This window comes from Pundamilia nyererei, unplaced genomic scaffold (genome assembly GCF_000239375.1).
Source record: "Pundamilia nyererei isolate P.nyererei 1_Seehausen unplaced genomic scaffold, PunNye1.0 scaffold00068, whole genome shotgun sequence".
NCBI lineage: Eukaryota > Metazoa > Chordata > Actinopteri > Cichliformes > Cichlidae > Pundamilia > Pundamilia nyererei.
The window spans coordinates 1,326,567-1,349,535 of record NW_005187469.1 but is presented as its reverse complement, the minus strand read 5'-3'; the positions used below and the strand labels follow the sequence as shown (position 1 = coordinate 1,349,535).

At 39.7% G+C, this 22,969-nt stretch overlaps 1 protein-coding gene across 1 annotated transcript in view; it reads right to left on the bottom strand.

The window, feature by feature from the left end:
* Positions 1-3,807: 3,807 nt before the first annotated feature.
* cygb2 (cytoglobin 2) overlaps positions 3,808-22,969 on the bottom strand; it is a 39,985-nt gene continuing 20,823 nt past the window's right edge. Inside the window, exons 2-3 of the mRNA XM_005736259.2 lie at positions 15,616-15,847; positions 3,808-10,603 (exon numbers count right to left, since the gene is read on the bottom strand). Coding sequence (XP_005736316.1) covers positions 10,439-10,603; positions 15,616-15,847 — 397 coding nt within the window. The 3' untranslated portion in view covers positions 3,808-10,438. The remainder of the gene's footprint in view (positions 10,604-15,615; positions 15,848-22,969) is intronic.

Here is a 22,969-nt window from a genome sequence, read left to right as displayed (position 1 = left end):
AGGCCTCCATGCATTGGGTGAAAGTCAGACTTTCATAATCACAGTGCGGGACATTGTCTCAATGTGCGGGACATTGTCTCAATGTGCGGGAAGAAGGGAGAGAGGAATTAAAATGGTCCCACATAAAGAGGGACATCTGGACAAGCTGCGTGTGGTGGAGGGAAACACCTTTGGTTCATCTGACTTTGCTGTTTCATTAAAACCATTTTTAATTTAAAAACGCTCGCTAATGTGTACTCATGCACTATATACACAAAACAAAAGGTCATAAAGTAATCCACTTAAACCATGTCACAGTTACAACCATATAAATGTGCAGGAACGTTTATGAGACCTAAAATCTTTTTTCACTCTGAAAGTTGAACTTCGATCATCATCTTTGTTGTTGTTTAATAGTTTAAGACTCTTCAAGTGCCAGGTCTCTTTCTTCTAATGTCTCTTCCATAAATCAAATTTCCCACTACAACGTTTTAGAGACGTGGCTGCATTCATCACTCACAACGAAACAGCCTGGAGATGAATGCTAGCCGGATGTAATTAATCACTACAGTCATGGTGGTCCTCAAACAGTGGAAACTATTTCACACATTCACATATATCAAAATCTAAAATAACCACCACAACAACAGTAAGAACAACAGACCTAAAGCCACAATAATGAACCACTGCACTAATGCAAGACCTCATTTTGCTGCTACTAAGCAACTAGAAATATCTGACTGTATCATTTGTATTACACATACATGTTCTTTCTGCATATTTGGTTGATGTTCTGTTAAAATGAAACTACTTCAAACATTAGAGACTGTTCATTTCTTTGAAAGTGCTTTTCAAAGCAAAAAAAAATAAAAACACCCAGTCCTGTGCCTCCCCACTGACGAGATATTTTGCCTGTAAATGATTCATCTTAAACCATAAAAGGTATAATACTGGGCCAAATTCTGTACAGCAGTACATCAGTGTAAGTGTATGTGCTGCACTATGTTATCTGGATCACGTTCAACCTTTGGCTGAGGAAAAAAAACCAACTTAATAACATCTATGCTGCCGGGTTTCTGCTGCTGTACTCGTCTCATAATGAAGTGGAACACGTCGCACCAGCTCACCGATCTGCGCTCCACGTGTGGCCGAGAATTGATTTCAAAACGCGTTTCATTCATAGATCACCGAACGGGCTCGGCACAGAATTACATTTTTGATCTGCTGATATGTTATGAACCAGCCAAACCTCCCACTGAGAAGCAGCATTCGTCCTGTGAGCTCCACATTTATGGAACTCTAACACATTTCAGTCGGGGCTTGAAATTTTTGCTCTCTTTAGTTCTATATTTATTTAAATCTCTGCCTTTCCTTTAATGTCTTACTGAGCTGTTTTACATTTAGTTTTTTCTTCTTCTCCTTAAGAACTTCCAGTCATATCCTAACAAGACTTTTGTTGGAGGATGCTCAAATCATGAAGTTAGAGCCCCAGACCCCCACATGTGTGGGCTCCCTCCACAGCTTGTTTTTATGATATGGTTCCAGTGAATGATTTAAAGTAGGGGTGTCAAACATAATGCCCGGGGGCCACAAAGACACAGTGCAACTCCTGGCCTCCTCTACACTTCTCCAGTCACTCTCTCAAATAAAGAGGATCTATTAAAACTAAACAGGAGCTTGGATCTTAGGAGGTGACCAGTTTTTCAAAACAAGCTTTTTGTGATTACTTCACACTTAGTTAAAGAGAATGATCCAGATGCTGGTAAAACACAGAACTGTGTTTAAAAATCCACGTTTGACTCAAGCAGTGAGTCAAACGCTCAAACCGTCTCATTACCGTCAGATGATCTTCACTTCTGCTGGAAGTTTGTTGGGACTTCCAGCGGCCAGAATGAAGACAAGGAAAATTTTCTCTTTCAGACAGGAAAAAAAACTTTAACGTATATTAACAGTGTTGGGGAGTAACGGAATACATGTACCGCCGTTACGTATTTAAAATACAAAATATGAGTATCTGTATTCTGTTACAGTTACCGTTTAAAAAGGTGGTGTTTAGAATACAGTTACATTGTTGAAATAAATGGATTACACAGCGGTATTTTCCTGTTTCATATTGTCACGGGTCAGGATTGTTTGGGTTTTGTTTGATAGCTATGTTCTGTTGTTCCAGGCGGCAGCGTTACGGTTGCCATGGTTACAGGGTGACGAGCTCTCTCTGCGACTGTGTGTTTCCTGGGTGACAGAGGCCTTTTTGTTGTTGTTGTGCTAAGTTAGGCTGTATCCCAATTCAGGGTCTGCAGCCTTAAAGTACGCATTTCAAGGCCGATTACGTCACAGCGGCGCGCCGAAGGCTGTCCCAATTCAAAAGGCTGCTCGAAATGCGGCCCTGAAATGCGTCCTTCATTTCCCTTAATTTTAAGGGTGTGGCAGTGTAGACTTCGTGGCCCAACATATCCCAGAATGCATAGCGCGGGGGTGGGTGTGGATAATTTTGCCGAAAAAAACGGCGGATGAGGGGCGGCCGAAGAGTAAACTTTAAGTACTGAATATTATGTCACTTAGTTGGCCACATGTCGGCAAAGTTATGTGACATTAGTAACGTTTGTACTAACTTGGTTTTAAAGCCTTTACTTTAAAATATACTCCGTTCAATAGCTGAACTTAATCTTACAGAGAATGATCAAAGCTCATGTAGAAACAAACAAACAAATGAACAAAAGATTTTCTCCTTCTGTCAAACAAAGCTGTATGACACGTTTCCAGTTGTTAGTATCATGGTTGCTAGGCAACCTGGGCAGCGCAACGGAGGCTAGGCCGTCCCATTTCACAAGCCTCGCACTTCCGGCCTTAGCGGTCTTTGAGTACGCGGCCCTTGAGGATCGTTGAGGCTGCGTACTTTAAGGCTGCAGACCCTGAATTGGGATACAGCCTTAGTAGGCAGAATGCTACAGGCATTGCCCTAAAGAATGTAGCCTCATGGGCAGTGTAGTCCGTGCTGCTGGGAGAATGGACTGCCATACACGTTATGTGTCTGTGAGCGCGAGGAGGGAGAAAAAAGAGAGTGGAAAACTACCAGCTGTCATCGAGCAGAAACGGGAGCTGGAAGCATGTAAATATAATAATAACCACTGCAGCCAAGAAGAGTGCCTGACGAGCCAGTTGTAAGTAAGCTATTAAGACTCGACTGTACACCGTGTTCGTGTTTTTCTCCGAAACAATAAGTTCCGTTGGAGCAGCCTTTCAACGCCTCTCTCTGTCTCTCGCTAGCAAACGTGACCCAGACAACAAAGTAAACCTACGTATTAGCCAGAGGTCCCTTTACTATGGTTCGGAGCCGCGGACCTTCAGTAATAGTAATAAATCACATTCAAGCAGTTGTAAACAGCATGATAATATATTAAGTAATCCAAAGTATTCAGAATACGTTACTCTCATTGAGTAATGTAACGGAATACGTTACAGAATACATTTTGGGGCATGTATTCTGTAATCTGTAGTGGAATACATTTTAAAAGTAACCTTCCCAACACTGTATATGAAGCACTCATGTACTGCACTGTACTGCACACAGGTGATGTAACCTGGATGTAATGTTGTGTCGCGCAGACGCAGGGAACAATCAATTACCTGAACAGGCATGATTATGTAACATGCAGGAAACTGATCATTTCACCATTTCAGTTTCACTTCGGCCTGGCACATCTTGAACCTCTTGGTTGTTTGTAGTTAAAAACAGGTAAAACCAGAGGCTTGGTTTCCATTTTGATCCGAATCATCAGTGTGTACACAGTAATCTTTAAAAAACACAAAGACAGACAAATTTACAAGTAGATTTTATTGATGGTCATGATTGATTTTCACCAGGTCTGCGAAGGTACAAGTCTGTGCAAACATGCTCAAAAACACTACAAAGCCACTGAATTCGCTCCCAGCAACAGTGTACAGTTACATATGCATATACAGTACTGAAATACACAGAACCCTCCTCAGAGATATATTTAGAAAAATATAAAGTCCTAACTTTCCAACTCATAGACAGGAACATTTCACAACAAAAACGCACAAGTCCACATGTGCTGTGATGCCCTTATTAGCTGAAAGGGAATGAACATGAACATATGATATGGATTGAATGAGCCAAAAAATTTACATTTTTAGATTAAAATAAGTGAATTATGTTGCTTTAGTAAACTTTGCATGTGAGAACATGCCCAACCGTGTGCGTGTGGAAAGCAATGCAGCGATGTGTTTAACTAGGATGTGTCTACACATAATGCTGTGTGTTTATATTGTGGTGAGGTTCGTGCTGCACACAGATGGCGAGATGCACAGAGCCTGCAGCTTTGAAAAGGACCGCAGTGCATTTTTAAACCAGATCATTCAAGACCAGCAGCAGTTTTACTGCCTCCTAAGCGATTTGAGCCCAAGTGGAAACAGTTTTCTTGACGTTTGTTTGACTCCTGCGTGTATTTTTATCCACCTGTCTGACTCATTGCTGTGAGAGATTAGCTCACAGCTCAGCTTGGAAGGGGAGCTTTCAGTAAACATTTGCAGGAGTCGAGAGTCGTTAAAGCAGCAAGTAGTGTTTTCATTTCATTATCTAAAGATCACAAAGTGACATTTTCTTATGGCGGGCTAATCAGTGAAACTGAGCCGCTATGTGAATGTAATACCTTGGGATGTAAACTAGGTATTTGTGAGATAAAGAAGTTTGTTCTCTGCTCCTGTGTGCATGTGGGACATTTCAAAGGAGATCCTTGGAGATATTTACCATACCTCCCCGTGAAGACCGCCTCGTCTGTCTAAATAAATCGTTAACAAAAAGAGTTTCTGTTCAAAAACAGAGCAAAAGAAAAAGTAAATTGCTTTTTTTTTATCGTCTGGTGTGCGAGTATTGGGAGATGACCACATAAGGACTTTTATCACACTGTTTTTTTTTGTTTTTAATCAACAGCAGCTACAACCACTTTTACAAGTTTTTGCTATAATTAAACTCTTTTTTTTTTTTAAATCATCAACTGCAATAATTAGAGGATCAACCCTGCAACACCAGATGTGTCATATTTGACACTTTGTGAGACATCTACATCCGTTTGATTTTTGTTAACCCTAACCCCATTAAATCCTTTTCTTATATGCAAAATGATATAAAATAAAACTCATATGAAAACTAATATGTAATTATTTTTCTTACTTTGTCAAATGGTTCAAACAAACAATTTGAAATTTCTGGCAATTTTTGTGGTTCAGGCTTACAGGGTTAACTGTTTGGTACAAACACAAGTAGACAAATTTAAAAACCTTTTCAGTCTTTGAATTTGAGCCAATAATAAAACTAATTTCCTCGACGCAGCGAGGCCCACTCGAGAGACAATTTTGCTCAAATTGTTCAGAAACAAATATAATTTATCAAGTAAAAGCAAGAGTTGAATCCAAATTATGAAGCAATTCTTGACCTTGTTTGACTGTCAGTGAAGCACAAGGTGGTTGATGTAGCAGCTCATAAGGTACACGATCCATCGCCATTCACAGATTACTGTCACGTCATCACGGTCTGGGTCGTTTAGTCTCACTTCTGAATTTTGAACATTTTTAATGCAATGTTTAGTTTTGTGGTTCCCTTATGTGTTCATTTCTGTGTCCCAGCTTTTGTTAATAGCTGCTCTTGGTCTGCTTCAAGTGTCGTCTCATTTGTTTACCGTTTTATTTTGAAGTCTAGCTTTCTTACATCAGTTTTGCTTCCTGCCTGTGCTTTTCTCCTGATTGTTTGCACCTCTGTTTGCCTCCTGATTGGCCTCCTGTGTGTATAAATTGCCCGATCTTCCTTCTCTTAGAGCTCAAAGTGGTTGTTAATACTCCCTTGTATTCTGCCTTCACGCGTGCCTGGAGTTTCTGTTGTTTGTCTCTTTGAAGGATTTTGTATTCCTTTGTCCTCAACCTGAATAAAGGTTAGTTTTGAATCCTACATTGATTCAGCTCTGTCTGTGAGAGAGGCATGTGCTAGTTTATATTATTATTATTCTTCATTTAACTTCTTTAACAAAAGAATTTCAACCAATATGACCTCGCCCTCCGCTACCACGCCCCCTCACCCCATCGTGACCACGCCCTCCATCATGACCAAGTAGTATGCAACATGTGTGCAAAAGTAATATTTGAAGTCATCGCATCCTTTGATATTTCACAAAGTTATTATTATTATTTATTTTGTAGCGCATGCAATGTTTTATCCTTTTATGTCAATGATTTTGCTAAATGGACTGAATCGAATGCTGTTCTGTACATCAGGTGCGAGTGAGTTGTAAATATGTTAAAGTTTGTAAAGTGAAAGCGATAAAGGGCCCATAAAAGAACACATTTAACATTAACCTTGAGCATCGTTTGGGTGAAGTGATAAGTGTGCAAGCTTCACTAAAATCAGACCAGTACTGTAGGCCTACGACACCTGATGACCGAGCTTCACCAAGGCATCAGTCTTTCAGTCAGATGAGCTAAAAACAAGCACTGCGTGTTTTCTTCACTTGGGCTCTTTGGTAAAAATTCAATCACACATCAGGGGGCTGTTTTTGTAAAGGATATCATGACAGAATAATATTTAAACCCACCGGTGCAAGACAAAAACAAAACACTTAGAACTTTAGAGAACGCTTTTACCAAAAACGCTGGGACGCTGTATAACATATAAACAGAATGCAAGAATGTGCAAATCTCAAACCCATATTTTATTTGTAGAAATGATCAAGCAGAGACATTTTAGGATTTCAGGAAAAACCTCTCATTTTTAGTTCGATGGCAGCAACACGTCTTAAAAAAAGTTGGAACAGAGTCACTGACATGCAAAAAAAACCATCTACAAATGGAATAACCCAGAATAATGCTGTTCAACATAAACAGGCATGATTCTGTCATGGAAATCACTGCACGGGCTTCCAGAAAACATCGTCTGAACACAGATCACAATGACAGCCACTAAAAGCTCTCTCAAGCCAAGAAGAAGCCACATGTGAACACGATCCAGACACAGTGCCTCCTTCTCTGAGCCGAAGCTCTTTTAAAATGGACTGAGTCAAAGTAGAAACTGTTCTCTACTCAAATCATTCAAGATGTGAACTGACCCGCCTGCAGTCCCGACCTTTCAACAAAATGAAAAACACAACAAAAGAAGACCTGGAACCTTTAAGCAGCTAAAATCCTCAATCAGACAAAATGGCACAAAAGTCCAGCAGCTGTTCTCCTCTGTTTCCAGATGTTTACAGACTGTTGTTAAAAGAAAAAGGATGCTACAGAGCGGTTATCACTGACTTGTCCCAACTTTTGAGATGTTTTGCTGCCATCAATTCAAAATGAGTTTCTTAAAAATTGTACATTTTCTCATTTTAATGATTTGATTTGTTGTGTATGTTCTATTATAAATAAAATAAGAGTTAATGAAATTTCAACTCATTGCATTTCTGTATTTATTTACATTTTTCACAGCATCCCAGTTTTTTTCCTTTGATTGTGTTGTGTGTTTGTAATCGAGAATCTGAATCTTCTTTCAGTCAATGAAAGACGTGTATGCACGTATATAGCGCTGTTGGGAATGACCGCGGTGGGTTTAATGCCATATGTCCACTTGTAATTGTTTTCCTTCTCAGTGACGCGCTCCGAGCAGAGGCAATGGGAAGTTACAGTAGATGAATGGCCAAATGAGGAGGAGAGGAGACTCATTACCTCCTCATTAATGCCAGATGCTGATGCCGACGGGGGTCAGATGGGAGAAACAAGACGTCACTGCAGCAGACGCAAACTGCAGATTGGATCAAGTGTCCACCCTAAACAGATTTGCTGTGTGTGTTTGAGAAGATGGGGACTGCCAGCAGGAGCACGTGAACTTCAAAGAAGGTGAGGTCAGGTAAGGTAACGAGAAGGCAGCACAGGCCACATTCTGTAATACTTGGATTTTTTTTTTTTGCTTTCGACTGGTCAGAGATCTAAAGAAACCGACTGATGGCACTTCTGAAACAGATGTGTTTTCCACAGACCTCCAGAGTGGGTTTCTAAAGCCCTTAATGGAGACTTCAAAGCAGCACGACTCTCTGATCGGGTTTTAAAGATGTAAACTAAGCGACCCTCCTGTAAATATTCACATGAGAGACGTCTTACGGCATGCCTGTGCGTGAAAGTGTAAGCGTGCACCTGCTGATATTTTCCATCTCACTTTCACATTGTTAGTGTGTGTGTGTGCAATGAGATGAAATGAGGGGGGGGGGAAGCAAAGCCAGCCCTCTTTTACGCATCCACAGGTCGTGTCCTTGAGTTGTATACGAAGGTAGAAGAGTGTGCACATTTACTCACTGTACGCTTATACAAACAACACCTCAGTAAAGTTAAACAAGACATTAAATAGAGAGAAAAGGGGCCGCACGTCCCCTGAACATGAGGATATACTGAAGCAGGACACAAAGAGGATCTATTAACAGTCAGCAGCTCCATGGTCCCGTAGCCGGGGCTTCAACAACTAACTGCCCCGTCTAATAGCTAAAAGTCATTCTGTGTCTAAGCATTTCTTCCATCTTTCAAAGTATTGTGAAGTGTATTCATGTGCGTCGCCTTGAAACTGCAGGTTTCCACAGAAATGACCTCTGTTAAGTATAATCCGCATTTATTTTCAGAAATAAACGTCTTTTCTTGCTCCAGATGGATAAAATACATGTTCGTAAGAGCGTGCCTGTCAAGCTTTGTGTTTCTGGATGTGGTGGGGTGGGATTTTTTTCTACAGTATTCTGATAAAACACATTAGACCTTTTGCTGCGTTTGGGTAGAATTTGACACATTTTAAATGACAGTTTTCATGGATGTCTATTTTTCATTCAAGCAAGGCCTCAAATTAGCTGTGCAGTCACACAATCCCATTTTATTTAGCTTTGAGAGAGTTCCTCCTAAGGCTAACCCCTGTAACAAGTTCCAAGAGGTTCCTATTATGTACCATAAACGTCTGGGGGACAAAGACTGCGGGAACATACCAAGCAAACATTCTCGACCCTGGACCTACTTTTCTATCAAGAGATCCACGTTCAGCAACCGATTAGATCATTAGAACAAGCATATGTATTTAAAACCTATTCAAACATAGGTGATATAATCAAATATAATACAATTAAATTTCAATTTACTGTTTAATATGAAAAAAATGTAAGAATAAGCTAAAATTCTCTCATTCGTTGTTATTGTACTCTAAACTGTTTTAAGATGCAGTGATTTTGAAAAGATAAATGTCTGAAATTGTTTTATTTATTTTAAAAACAATCATCAGTAGTTTGCATAAATGGAGAAGAACTATAAATGACCATTAACAGTTTTGTAGTAAATCGATTATCTGTCAGTCAATTATCTTTGTTTTAAAAGGAACAAGGACACATGCATTTAATTTGTCCATTTAGCTGGATCTCTGTTTTACATGGAAACAACGTCCCCATCGGCCCATCTCTAGTTATTGTTAGCTGACAAAAGGTGATCTTTTTCAGTAATTTTTGTCTGGGAAAAAAATGCTGTGTTTTGACAGGTATTAAAGACTCCATAAGATACCATCATACAAGGAAAAATAAAAAATAAAAATAAAATATGACCATCAAGTGGACCATTATGGCTTTTGCCATAATGGTCTGCTTGGGAAAATAAATCTGTTGGAGTTTTTTCTTGGCCTTCAGACAATAATTCTGATTGCTACAGTGCCGGCAAGGACATCCAAAAAAATAAGTCTTCCACATTTTTCACACATATTCTTTCGTCTTTTACGGTACTTGCAGGCTGCAGCTGCACTTCATATTTACAACTCTAGAAATATATTAACTTGCACAGCTAATGTCGATTAGCAAATTCTGCTTTTATCCTCATCTGTCTCTAATTAAAGTGCATCTGCCACTGCTACAATTTTGAGCCCTTTGCAAGAATGCAAAGCTTGACAGGCTTACAAACAGAAGGATTGGTCACCTTTTAATTGATTTTAGAAGTTCATTAACACTTTTGAAGCAGTCTTATCTCAGCAGGTGTATAAAAAGGAAGATTTTATGCTACACAGAAAGTGACTGGTTGTGTGCCTCTGGCAGCAACAGCAGTGTGTGCGGATGTCGAACTGATAGTTAGCCTTAGCAGTGATAACACAGCAGAGCGCCACTGATGTAAGTGGAAATCTAACAGCAGTTAAATAAAAATGTTTGGCTACATTACTTGGTGTCCAACTGATCTGATCTCCGAGACGTGCAAAGCTTAGCACCAAAATGCTAAGCTTTTTGGTGCTTCATCCAAAAGAAGTTGAATAAAGAAACAAAACTGCACGGATTACCATGTTAATCTGATCCATGTCTGTGAAACCATCGTCGCAAAATCTCCATCAACATTTTAAACACATTATTTTGCCTCTCTTTAAACTTCATTGAGTCCACTGAAAACTTCTTTACCACCTCTTCTTCCCGACTCTTCACACAGCCGAGCTGGAGACCTGGAGCCAGCCCACCTCTGTGTAGGCCCCCGTCACATGCCAGTACACCGCCCCCATCAGTTTGGTCCACACCATCTGCACCTCTGCCGTGAAGAATTCTGGGAAATCTTCAGAAAACACCTCCAGCATCACACTGCTCAGGATCTGAGAGGAAGAGGTGACAAACAAATTTCATTAAGCGAGCCACAGAGAGACGGAGAGCGAGGGGAAATGTGGCTATTGAGATAATAAGGGCGGGGGTGCGAGTAATGCAGAAAAATTGTGTTCTGTGGGTAAAGCGGGAACAGCATGATGGAGAAATAGGAATTCATTTCAGCGTTACAGAGAAGTGGGCGAGACAGGTGAGAATTGAAAATGATAACTGTAAAACATGAAAGCAGTGGGTGGACACGCGAAACAAAGGAACAGAAATGACAAAGTCGAGAGAAAGAGCAGCAGAGGTGGCTAAAGCAAAAGCACAGAGAGAGAAAGCTCAGTGTAAGTGTGGCAGCCCACCATAAAGTCAGCTGACCTGGGCAGAACTGGGGCAATAAAACCAAACTGCTGATGCTGATTTAACAAAAGCTTCTCAACACGAGGTTATGAGGGGGGGTTCTATCAAAGCTTTGAGTCATATTTGACATGTTATGTGACACCAAACAAAAGGATTTCTATCGGCTGAGCAGCTGCATGAATGTGATATGGATGAAAGTTACCGTGCTGGGAAAATCAAAACTATAGCCCTCTTTGTGTGGTTTTACCTGGAGACATCAAGTAATTTGTTACAGATTTGCAACAAAGAGGGGATATGCCGAACATGGTCACCTCAGACACATAGCTCCGGCTCTGAGCACAGAAGCCCCGCCTACCATCTATTCAAGCCTTCTGTTTGCAAGGAGCTACAACAGCTCGTTTTAGAACAGAGGCTGAAGCAAGGCTTAGCTTCTCATAAAACCAGGAATAAAATAGTGTGTTTAAGGTTTGTTATGAACAGGTAAAAATAATTAATTATTATTAATGTGATTTATGTAAAAGCTGTTCCAGTAGAGTCCAAGACTACATCCTATATGGAGCTGAACACATGACGTCTCCATTGGAGGAAGCACAAAACATGCTGGGAACGTGCTGGAGAGGTTGAAGCTTTTAGGACATAAATGTATCTTTGTTTGTTTTGTGTTGGGGTTTTTCTTTGTTTGTTTGGTTGGTTTGGGGGGTTTTTTTTGGTTGGTTTGGGGGGATTATTGCTAAACTGTCAAAGCATATGAGGCTTTGTTTTCTTCTAAACAATCTTCAATGGCAGTAGAGGATATCCACTTTGTCTCCCTCTTTCTAAAAAAATCCTTTACATGAACACATGGCCTTCAGTTTACTTGGGTGAGAGAATATACTGTATTGTACAGAGTAAAAGACCTAATCTTCCCATTCGTAAGACCACGGATTAGAAATTATCTAATCAACTTGAAGGTGAGGCTAACTGTCACTCAAATGTGACGACAGTTGGAGTTAAGAATTACCAAATAACCCAACGTGTAAGTCTTTGGACTGTGGGAGGCACAGGGAGAGCATCAAGCTCCACACTGGGGTGTCTCCAGCTTGCTAGTGGACTCAAACCCAGGACCGTCTTGCTGTGAGGCAACAGTGTTAACTGCGGCACCACTATGCCACAAACCCTTTATCTTATTAAACTAAATGAATAAAGGTAGTTGATGATGATCTGGTAGGATTTATTTCTGTATCCTGCCCAGTGGCCGGCATGAAGAATGTGATCAGTGAACAGTGTGGGCTCTCGTATTTCATCCAGTCATTAGATCTAAGGACTTCTGGTTGTATCGATGTCTGTACGGAGCGTTTGGACATTCAGGAAGCAACTTGGTGCTTCCTTGAGTCACTGCGGTTTTGTTTTATATTTCTCAAACGTAAATGTTGCAGTATACAGTCCTCAGAGGTGATTATCAGGTCATTGTGTTTGTTTGGTACCTAATTCGCTTGGACAAACATCTGGATGTTCTCCTTCAGTCGTTGTTGCTTGTTTCTTGTTCCCATATCTCCCCACTGTTCCTTGTACAGAGTTTCTTAGTTTTTTCTCACTTATATGTGCAGCACCTTCAGTTTTACCACCTGGCTGTCAGTTTCAGTTTTGTCTCAGCTATTAAGCCAACCTTAAAAAAAAAACACACACACAAAAAAAAACTTCAGGCCATAATGTGACACATTATGAAAAAAAACAGGAAGTATGAAATGTATGACTGGCCTAAAAAAAAAAATAAAAAAAAAAAAAGTCAGGCGTTGAACACGTGAGGTTGAAAATTCAAGGAATATACAGTGGGACTAATTTTTTTAATGACCTATTCACAGAGTGATCAATGCAGGTCTAATTGGTGGTAGAGTTTTCTCTCGTTACTGTTGCGTTTATGAACCAACACAACATTCAGAAGACTTGAAGAGAAATAATCTACTTCCCCCGTCAGATGGAGCAGGAGGAACACTGAATGTAACACAAGTGTTATGTAAAAACATGAGCTGTATACAAAAATGAGTTTAAGACATTTTTAATTGGTTCTGATTCTGTCTACGCTTCTCTAAAAGCTAACTTTTTAATGTGCTCCAGGTTTGTGGAAAACTGTATTTACTTGTGAAGCACCTTACACATATAAGTTTTTACAGAAAGCTATAGGCAAAGTAAAGACTGATGTTGTTGCTGGGTTGTTTTTTTTTTGTTTGTTTGTTTTTTTAAATTGTGCATAAAACTTTTTTTAATTTAAAAAGATAGCAAGAGAGAAGGTTCACATGATGGTAGTGTGGACAGTGGAAATATTGGAGAAAGGATGTTGAATATTGAGCTGCTAGTCGGGAGGAAAAGATTCAGAGGAGATTCATAGATGTAGTGAAGGAGGCAATGCAGAGAGTTGGTGTGACAGAGGAGGATATTTGGGATAGTGTGAGAGAGACATTAACTCCTGCGGCATGTAGTTGTTTCTATGGCCGCTGTTATTTTACTGTTGTGGGTTTTTCCTATATAATGTATTTGTTGCACTTTTGTTGCAGTGGTTGATATGTTATGGGACCAAAAAGCTGCCACCTGGCATTTCTCTCACTTGTAAAGGAGATTTGATCTTAACAGGACTTATTAGTGTCACAGCTCTCCGCATATATACACGTGTCTTTTTTCAGGAATTTGGACTGTTCGTCCACATATAAATCACTGAAAACGAATTTTCTGAAAAACTCCAGGGTGTAGATTTTCAGAAGGATTGTTCCCCTGCTAAATAAAGGACTGAATCTTATATCAGATGAGGATAGGACATCCTTCTCCCAAAAGTCCAGCCGTTGGTCTTCTCATTTGTCAGATGTTTATGGACTATTGTTAAAAGATTAGGGAATGCTCAATATTCCACGATTCTTTGTTTTCTTAGTGTATAGATAGTTTCATGTATTTCCCCCTTAATTGCCTCAGTTTAATAGTGGGAGTTTAATTCTTCCCACAGTGCTCTATCCTCTTGTGTCAAGTCTCCCGTAGTAAATCCCTGTATGCATTTTCCCACTTCCTGTTTTATCTTGTGAATTAGTGTTCCTTGTGCTTTGCTTCCAGCGTGCTTCCCTTGTCTCGTCTTGTGTCTCGTCTGTGATCTAGTTCAACTGTTTCATTTTCCTCATCTCTCTCCACTTCCCCAATCCTTCCCCGATCCAGGCACTGTTGGATCCTTCTCCATGTGTTTTCAAGCTTTTGTTTCTGTATTTTTCCAGGTTCTCTTTTTGGACTTGTGTTTTACCTTTTGAATTATTTCAAACAGCTTGCTTTAAGATCAGTCTTCCTGCGTCTGTGTTAGGGTTAGGATTAGTAATGTAAACATCATGATCAGAATGTCTGGCAGGCAGAGAGTGGACCCAGAGTGCAGGACTCAACAGATGGAAGCAAACTTAAAATCACAGCTTTATCTATGCTAGCAAAAGCAACACAGGGTTGAAAAGGAACAAGCTTGAGGCTAAACAGATGGACAGAGGCACACACACCATGAGAGAAAAGAAGGACACGCAGATAATATGTACACAAGAGGAGATTAGGGCAGAGTGGAGACACCTGGGAGCACAGCTGAACAGAATGTGGCAAAACAAAGCAAAAAGAGGGAGCACATGAGCAAGGGACTATCAAAATAAAACAGGAAGTAACATATGCTGAGACCAGGACTAAGACGTACAAGCTTGGCAGAACAAACAATGGAACGGGACACAAAAGGAGACAGAAAGGGTAACAAAATATGGAGATACAACTGATGATAAGACACAGAGATGAGACTAGGACAGAATGAACATGAAAGGCAACAAACTGCTTCTTTCACAAATTTCCCAGGTGGTGTTAGGGCAGCTTTGGATTTCATTTTTATAAGATGGTTTGGATTGAGAGGTTCAGTTGCCTTTGGGTAACTGATACCATCAACAGTCAAGAGGTGACTATTTACAATAGACTTGGCTTCACAAAACAGAGTTCAAAGAGAGCCATCCTCCTGCACACTGAGCAGTAGTGGCGTTCAGCATGTTATGAATGGTCCAAATGTGGACTAGAAATATAAATAACTACAAGGCTCTAAGAAATACTAAACTCAAGGCAAATATAGAGCTAAAACATAAATATTCCTTAAATCCAAAAGAACAAATCATAAATCCAAAAATAAAACTCAACACAGGGTTAAAGATCTGGGACTAAATTAATGCATTTGTTATTATTGGTTTTTATGCCCATGCATGTTTTTACATTATACAGAACAACGATTACAAGATAAACTTGATGCTCCATAAAATTCTTCCATAATTTGTTTGCATGTGTCTAAGTAAAGATTGAAGCCTCCAGCTTCACAAAAGCTTGAAGTATTTCTATTAAAAACACACACAAAGCAAAACACTGCAGCTACATTTGAGAAATAAAACAGAAAAACAAGTAAAACAGGAATTCTGTCCTGAGTAAAGTGGCAAAAGTGAAATATCCCCCATGATATTAGACTGCTAATGAGACAATTCTTTGGGCTGCTTTGATAATTGAAGGGGCTGCTGAAGCAAGAAAATACCTTTATTAAACTGCTAGTTATTCAGGATAGAGAACCCCTGACAATAATCTTTTGCCGTGCTTTGTTTCGCAGTCTGAAAAAAAATAGCCCAAAAAACGGGTCATTTTCGAAAGTTACCTTAAAGTACACGGGTTCCACTTTGTGTTTGATAGCGTGGGCTTTTCCCACCAGGGCCAGCACCGACGACACCTTCTCAGGGTCGTGGAGGTTTTCCACCACACTGTTGATGGCATTCATCACCCTGCAGGCATGCTGCCGGAGTTGGCTGCTCCGTGCCATCTCCTCAGGATCCTCCAGGTGCTGAAACTGGCTAAAATACTGTTTGGCCGATGGGAAGTTGACAAAAAACCTAAAGAGGTGAATAAAATTCATCATTAAAATATGAAAGCAAAATAGCTTTTTTTACATTCCAGGTTGATGTGTGTGAATGAATACGTCAGTGTTTTTACATTTTGGACCAGTACTGTCCACAGAGGATGAAGTCTGCTGATCAATTTCTGATTTCTACTTGGGAACCATGAATAACCACATAATTATATATGCAGCACCCCTTTCTAAAACTACCATTTCTAAAAGTAGCAAAAGTCAGTTATTGTTTACAGTTTTTGTTATTTTTCTACACAGACTTAAAAAATCAAATGAGGGAAAGATTCAGAATAAAATACGGCTTATCGTCCCGAACCCCTCATTCATCAAAAGCTTGTACTCAAACATATGACTGTAAGTTAAAAATAATAGTTGAGATTGAACTGTATTTCCATTTCTATCAAAATTCAGGAGCTCCATAGTTCAATTAGATTTTAATTGGTTGCCATATGGTGGTTTATATTGTAAGGTAAAATATTAGAAAGAAACTCAAACAACCACACAGACCCCTATAAATAAGCACTTGGTGATGGTAGGAAGGAAAAACTCGATTTGAACAAAAATGTCCTACAAAACCAGGCTCAGGGACGCATTTGGGGAAGGGGAAAGAGTAAAGAGCAAATGAGTTCATTAAGATATGACGTGGTAGGATTATTCGAGATGTGAGGAAAAACATGTTTGTAAGCAAAATTCAATTCTGACTTTAACAGGGAGCAAAAGAAGAAAAGCTAATATGGGAAACATATGGTTCCCCTTTCCAGTTACAGTTAGTATTTTTGCTGCAGTGTTCTGGATCTCCTGAAGGTGTTAATACAAGACAATGATGGCGTGAGTCAAATGGAACAAAAGTCCGCTCCTGTATTGATGAGGTAAACGGCTGCCAACATGCCAACACACACACACAAAGATCATGGGCAGGCAACCATCTTCTCACTCGTGGCTGCAAAGCCTATAATGTCTGATCATCCAGCAAATAGCAGAAAAGGGGCCAAAACTGCACTTGCAGCTGGCTCATGTATGATTAATGCCATGAAAAGAAAGCCCCAAAGTTTCCACTACACTTTCAAGGTGTCATCCTTTAAGACTCTGATGACTTGGGGACGAAGCTTTGACATGTCCACTGTAATCATTAAGGACAATTACAGGATTCAGTATATAACATTTTAAAGCCTTGAAGATAAAAAGCTTTTTATTTAAATAACTGAAGACTCTGAGGAACATTTGATTGAATTCACACATTTTCCGTGGAGAGAAAATGTGGTTTTAAAGTCTTTGAAACAGAGAAACAAGAAAAAAATAAACTTTTACAAAGTGGAATGAAGTAATCAGTGTTCTTCTCTGCTCACCGACAGTAAGTGTACTAACAGGATTTCTTTGAAATGGAAAATATATACACTGCACTTCCAGAGGAATTTCACAAAGAATGAGGAAAAGAAGATTTAAAACCCTGAAACCATATATTACAAGGAACAAAAGAATTAGGAAAACAGGAGCAACAAATAATCTTCATGCTGTTGTTTACATTTGAATATCTGTGACAGCTAAAACATCTAGCAAGGCTTTATTGGCACAAATCCCATTAGACAACGGCAATAACAGCAGCGGCAATATATCATAATGAGAAGCACACTTGCATTTGAAGAATGTGTCGACTTTGGCTTTATCCAAATTTACACATGAAATGAATGACCCAAAGCCATTTAGCCACTAAAACTATCATCCCAATGATACCCCAAAGCTTTTAAACTCTCTACATGCCATAAATTTTAATCAACCAGTCTCTCCCTCTCTCTCTTTCTAAGTTTCTGACAAAAAGTGCAATTCCTTTCTGTAAAGTGTTTAATTCGCCTTGGCACCATCCGTGCGGCAGGAAGTTCCCAGCAGAAACCTTTACATTACAGAAGCACTGATGAGACACTGCAGTCAAGACTGATCAGGCTCTTTGAGTGTAATTGGATGCAGGTGGGCTGAGGAGTGCCGTTTAATTTTCAAGCGTGGTGTATCAGACTGTAGCACGCTGAAAGACACCTACAGAGGTTGTAATATTAGAAATACATGTTAAAGCATGTATGTTGTTTAGCTTCAGCAATATCCTAGTTATGTGTATGTGTGTGTATGTATGCTGAGATTTAACTGAAAGGTAAAAGATAATTGTTTGCCTTCTCAAATAAATATTATCAAGCAAACTGGTGACATATGCAGGTGGCATGGCCGGTTTGAATGAACTATATGCGATTGATGTTTTTTTGGGCATGTTAGGCTGATTGGGCACCAACTTAGCAATCCTCTGGACGTATTCCACAACTGGTACGAGAGTAACTGCTCAAGGTTTTTGGTTTCCCTTTAGTAAAATCTTTGGCAAACAGTGCCCTGCAACAAAAACCTCATTGTGATTGCTTTGGTTGCTAGAGTTGCCACAGTTGCATGGAAGATGCTGACTTGTCTGCAAGCACTCAAATAGCCCCAAACAGCAACGATGCTTGACACAAACAAGATCCAGTTGCCTTCTAGGTAAAAGCTGTTTTACCACTAAAAGAACAACTTTTACTTTGAAGGTGAACAGTCTGTTTCCTGTTTGTGCTACATTTGTCACAGTTTCTCAACAGTCATAGTAGCACTGTATGCTACTTGGTAACCACTGAAATTGGTCACAATGGGATCACAGGCCAATCACTGGGCCTATGTAAACGGGGCTTAGCAGTTCATTTTAGAATGAATGCCACAACCACACGCAGCAGACTGGGAACTACTTATTTTCTAAAAATAAAATAATAATTTAAAAAATTTAAAAAATCCTAAAAGTGAAGCAAACTCAGAAGTGGCAGAAACTGAATTCCTTTTAAGGCCACTGATTCCAGAGCAAGTGAATCCTCAGACTGCCATGGTATAATGTCTACGTTTACAGCATTAAACAGCATTTACAGATTTGGAAAAACAGATTTGGTCTTGGATATTTTCCCTCTTCATACGAACTCTGAGATGAATGGCTATCTTCATTAAGTTGGCTCTCTTTGCTGTGTTTGTGCTGTTGAAGACTTTTGGAGTATTTTTTTTTACAGATTTTCTGACTAATATCGTGGCTGCAAGGTGACCACCCAAGATGTTTATGTTTGGTGAGTACAGTTATAGGGTTTGGCTTTTTTTAGACTGTTGCTTAACCTTGATTAGCTGGTATGTGGGATTGTGTATTGCACCTGTACAGTTTATAAACTCATCTTGTTGCCCTAGCTCACTTGTGTTAGCTGATAAATTACGACTCAGCCTTTTTTATTCATATCACAGAGGTAAAAACACAAAATATTAAAGATTCAAAAATGCAGACAGTGTGTTAGATCAATTTTTATGATGTCTATGAAAATGCCAAATTTTCTATCAGAATTATGATGAAAATAAATGGTGATTTATTTTTAATATAAATTCTTCTAAGGCTCAAAGGTGCGTTCCCTTTGATCGTGAGCAGGTAGCTTCCTGCTTGGCTGTCAGTGTAATGCAGTTTTCTGTTGTCTAAAAAAGAATATGGCTCACTGTGCTTATTTGTTTGTCCTCCAATGTTTAATTCTAATTTTGCATTTCTAGCACTAATTTGCAAGAATTTGTCTTGATCTCGATCTGATGCAGATCTCCCTCTTTACATGGGACTACACAACATTTTTATTATTATTCCATCCATATTTTTCCCGTGATCTTCCTCGCTCCACCCTCTTAACAAAACAAAAAACTCATGTTGAAATAAATTTAAACTTCCAATCCTGACTTCACCATCCACTGGGTGATGTCACGTTGGCTTTGTCCATCTTTTGTTTACAGTTATTTACAGCTATGTTACATCTGAAAAATGTTTAGTTTTATCACTCAATATATTGGCTCTTTGCAGTAGGGAATAATTTGAACATTCAGCAATATGATTGAACTGATTGGTAACAACTGACTTAAAATTTCAGCCTCAAAAAGATGAGCATCTTGGACCACTTTGAGCATTTTGGAGCCACATTTTGTTGTAGCATGATGATTGAAGTAACATTTTAAACCAGCGATCTCAATAAGGCATCTGTAAGAAACTGCTGTATCTTAAAGCCTTTAAAGTCCATTTATTTAAAACATAAATGTAACATTTTAAACATTATACCATGTTAGTAAATGGAGATATTTAGAGATGCATATTTTTTAGCACTGCTGTAGAAGATACGTTTGCCTTGACCTTGTTGAATTCATGTGAGTTGTTTGTGAAGCAGTACATAATGGCTTTTAATGCGAGAGTCCACAGAAAACATTTAAAGTACCTATAATTTGGTCGCAACACATCAAAAAATATTTTGAGGAACATCCAGCTCGTACATTCAATGTTGGCGAAGCCCCATTTGTTGAAATCACAAATGTGTTTTATTTGTCCACAGCTTCCAGCATGAATGGTGTGAATGATCGGACTCAATAGGAGCGCGTTGGAAAGGTGAGACCTGCATTATTCTGCCAAACCTTCACACTGCACCCTGACATCCTCTAATGTTCACGCACAATGCCAGCTGAAACATTTTCCATTATTCAGAAATCCTGCGTTAAATGTGAGGACGGAGATAATTTCTGATCTGATGTTTTCGCTTTAAAATGAAAACAGACAAGACGGTTTTATTTTTAATGTCGTCCCTATTCCTGTTAAAACTCTAAATCTATTTCTTTCACCTGTACTTTAATTTCACTTAGTGACTCCAGATCTGAAAACAGTTTTTGTCTAGTACGTCCCTTTTTTTTTTAGTTATGATGTTCCAAGTAGTAGACAATTACAATGACTGGACATAAAGAGCAATGGCGTTCAGAAATTAAAAAATAAGTTTGATCTCCAGACAAGTGAAGCCAAAATATTAAAGAAGCCCTTTTTGCTGATCCTGTGAACCGATGCTTGACTGAATCAGCAGCACAGGGAGCATTAGTGCAGGTTGTCCAGAATTTTCCTGGCAGTCACAGAGCACACAGTTATGCTGAGCTTTAACATGCTGAATACATATCAGCTAATGAGTGCCAGAATTTCACTTTTTACATTCTGCACTCAGCTTTTTTCCCACCAGATCTGTCAGTTTCATGTCAGTGATGAGCATGGGAAAAGAACAAGATATAAAAGGGATGGAAAAATTATATTTAATCCAAGCATGATGGGTGACTACTGTTGAGTGTTACAAAGAGAGACAGATGCACAGTGCTAGTGCCTCAAACATTTTTAAGCATGCGGTTTTATTTTGAGCATAATATGTTATGTTTTAAAACCCTAGCTTTAGACTTAATGTTAAATGGCCTGTATTTGTATAGCGCTTTACTAGTCCCTAAGGACCCCAAAGCGCTTTACACAACCAGTCATCCACCCATTCACACACACATTCACACACTGGTGATGGTAAGCTACATTGTAGCCACAGCCACCCTGGGGCGCACTGACAGAGGCGAGGCTGCTGGACACTGGCGCCATCGGGCCCTCTAACCACCACCAGTAGGCAACGAGTGAAGTGTCAAGTGTCGAACCGGCAGCCTTCCGATTACAAGGCGAACTCCCAACTCTTGAGCCACGATCGCCCCAATGTTAGAAATGTCATAGATTTGCGCGTAGACTCATTGCACTCTTTGTTTGGTGGTGCTAAATTTTTCCTTCAGAAGTCGCTTCATTTTTCATGGCAAGGTTTCAACAAGATGCTCTAAACGTGCTTTACAGATTTTGGTCTATGATGACATCATAGCATCACACTGTTGCTTCAGATTTGTTGGCTGCACGTCCGTGATGTGGATTTCTCGTTCTAACATATCCAAAGACCAAAGCTGCTCTGTGGGATTCAGAGCTGGTGACTGTGGAGGCCGTTGGAGTACAATTAACTCATTTTCATGTTCAAGAAACTTGTTGAGAGAATTTGAAGTCTGTGACATGAAGAGCATTATCCTGCTCGATTCAATTCAATTTTATTGATATAATGCGAAATCACAACAACAGTTGCCTCATGGCGCTTGAGGCGTAAGGTAAACACCCTACAATAATACAATGAAACCCCAACAAGCAGATGATCCCCTATGAGCAAGCACTTTGGTGACGTTTTTTGTAAACAGAAGGAAACCTCTGGCAGAACTAGGCTCAGAGTCCAAAGTGTGCTGAGAAAAGATCCCTCACAGCATTACCACCCCCAGCTTGAACATTTGTTTGGCTAATTAGATATTTGCATTAACAGGCAGGTGAAGAGGAGTGCCTAATGAAGTGCCTGGTGAATGCATTTGATTACACAAAAAGGTTCTAGTTAAATTATGTCCTCATAATCATCAGTTTTACTCGTGACCATAAATACAGAGGTTCATAGCACTGGACATTTCAGTCCCGACCAAAAGTGGCAAACCAACCAACCAACTGATGAATCTGGCAGGGAAGCAGAACATTGTTCTCAAACAGAGAAGGAAGCAAGTATTTTCAAAGCTTTGCCTCAAAGCTCTACTACAGAACAAAATGATTTATCTCTGATGTCCCTGTAGTGGGTTTGAGTTCTGACCAGTACCTAAAATCAGAGTTATTTTAGGTGAAGTAAATTCCATTCTTCAACCACCGTGGTAGACTTAAGTATGGAGATAAACAAAGAGAAACTAAAACATCTTGTGGGATTCTAGTCACAAAGATTTGTTTTGACAAAGGGTTTGACAGTTTTCATCGCAGCAGCCTGTGGCCTCGCAGCAGCTCGGTGTGCGTGTGTGAGAGCGTTTCCACAAGCCTGGCTGCAGGAGGATGGCACAGATTAAGTACTGCTGGTTTTCACAGAAAATGCAAAGCGTAGCTGTTAACACAACGCTTTTGAAATTTACATACAATGAGTGCAGTGACTGAAACAGATGGATTTAAATGCGCACACACACACACACACACACTTCTGCTCTGGCCCAGTTTAATTCTTCTCATTGCTTGAGCTAACTAAATTCCTCGTACCGTTATTTCCCCGCTGGAGTTTTGCCCTCAGCAGCTCTGCGACAATGCATCCACATCCCCCAGATCCTGTGTCATGCTAGGCTTACAAACACTTGTGTCGCATGCAGAGCCTCTAGCTTGGCTCTACCAGCTGTCACGATACGTAAACAGTCTTTATAATTCAGA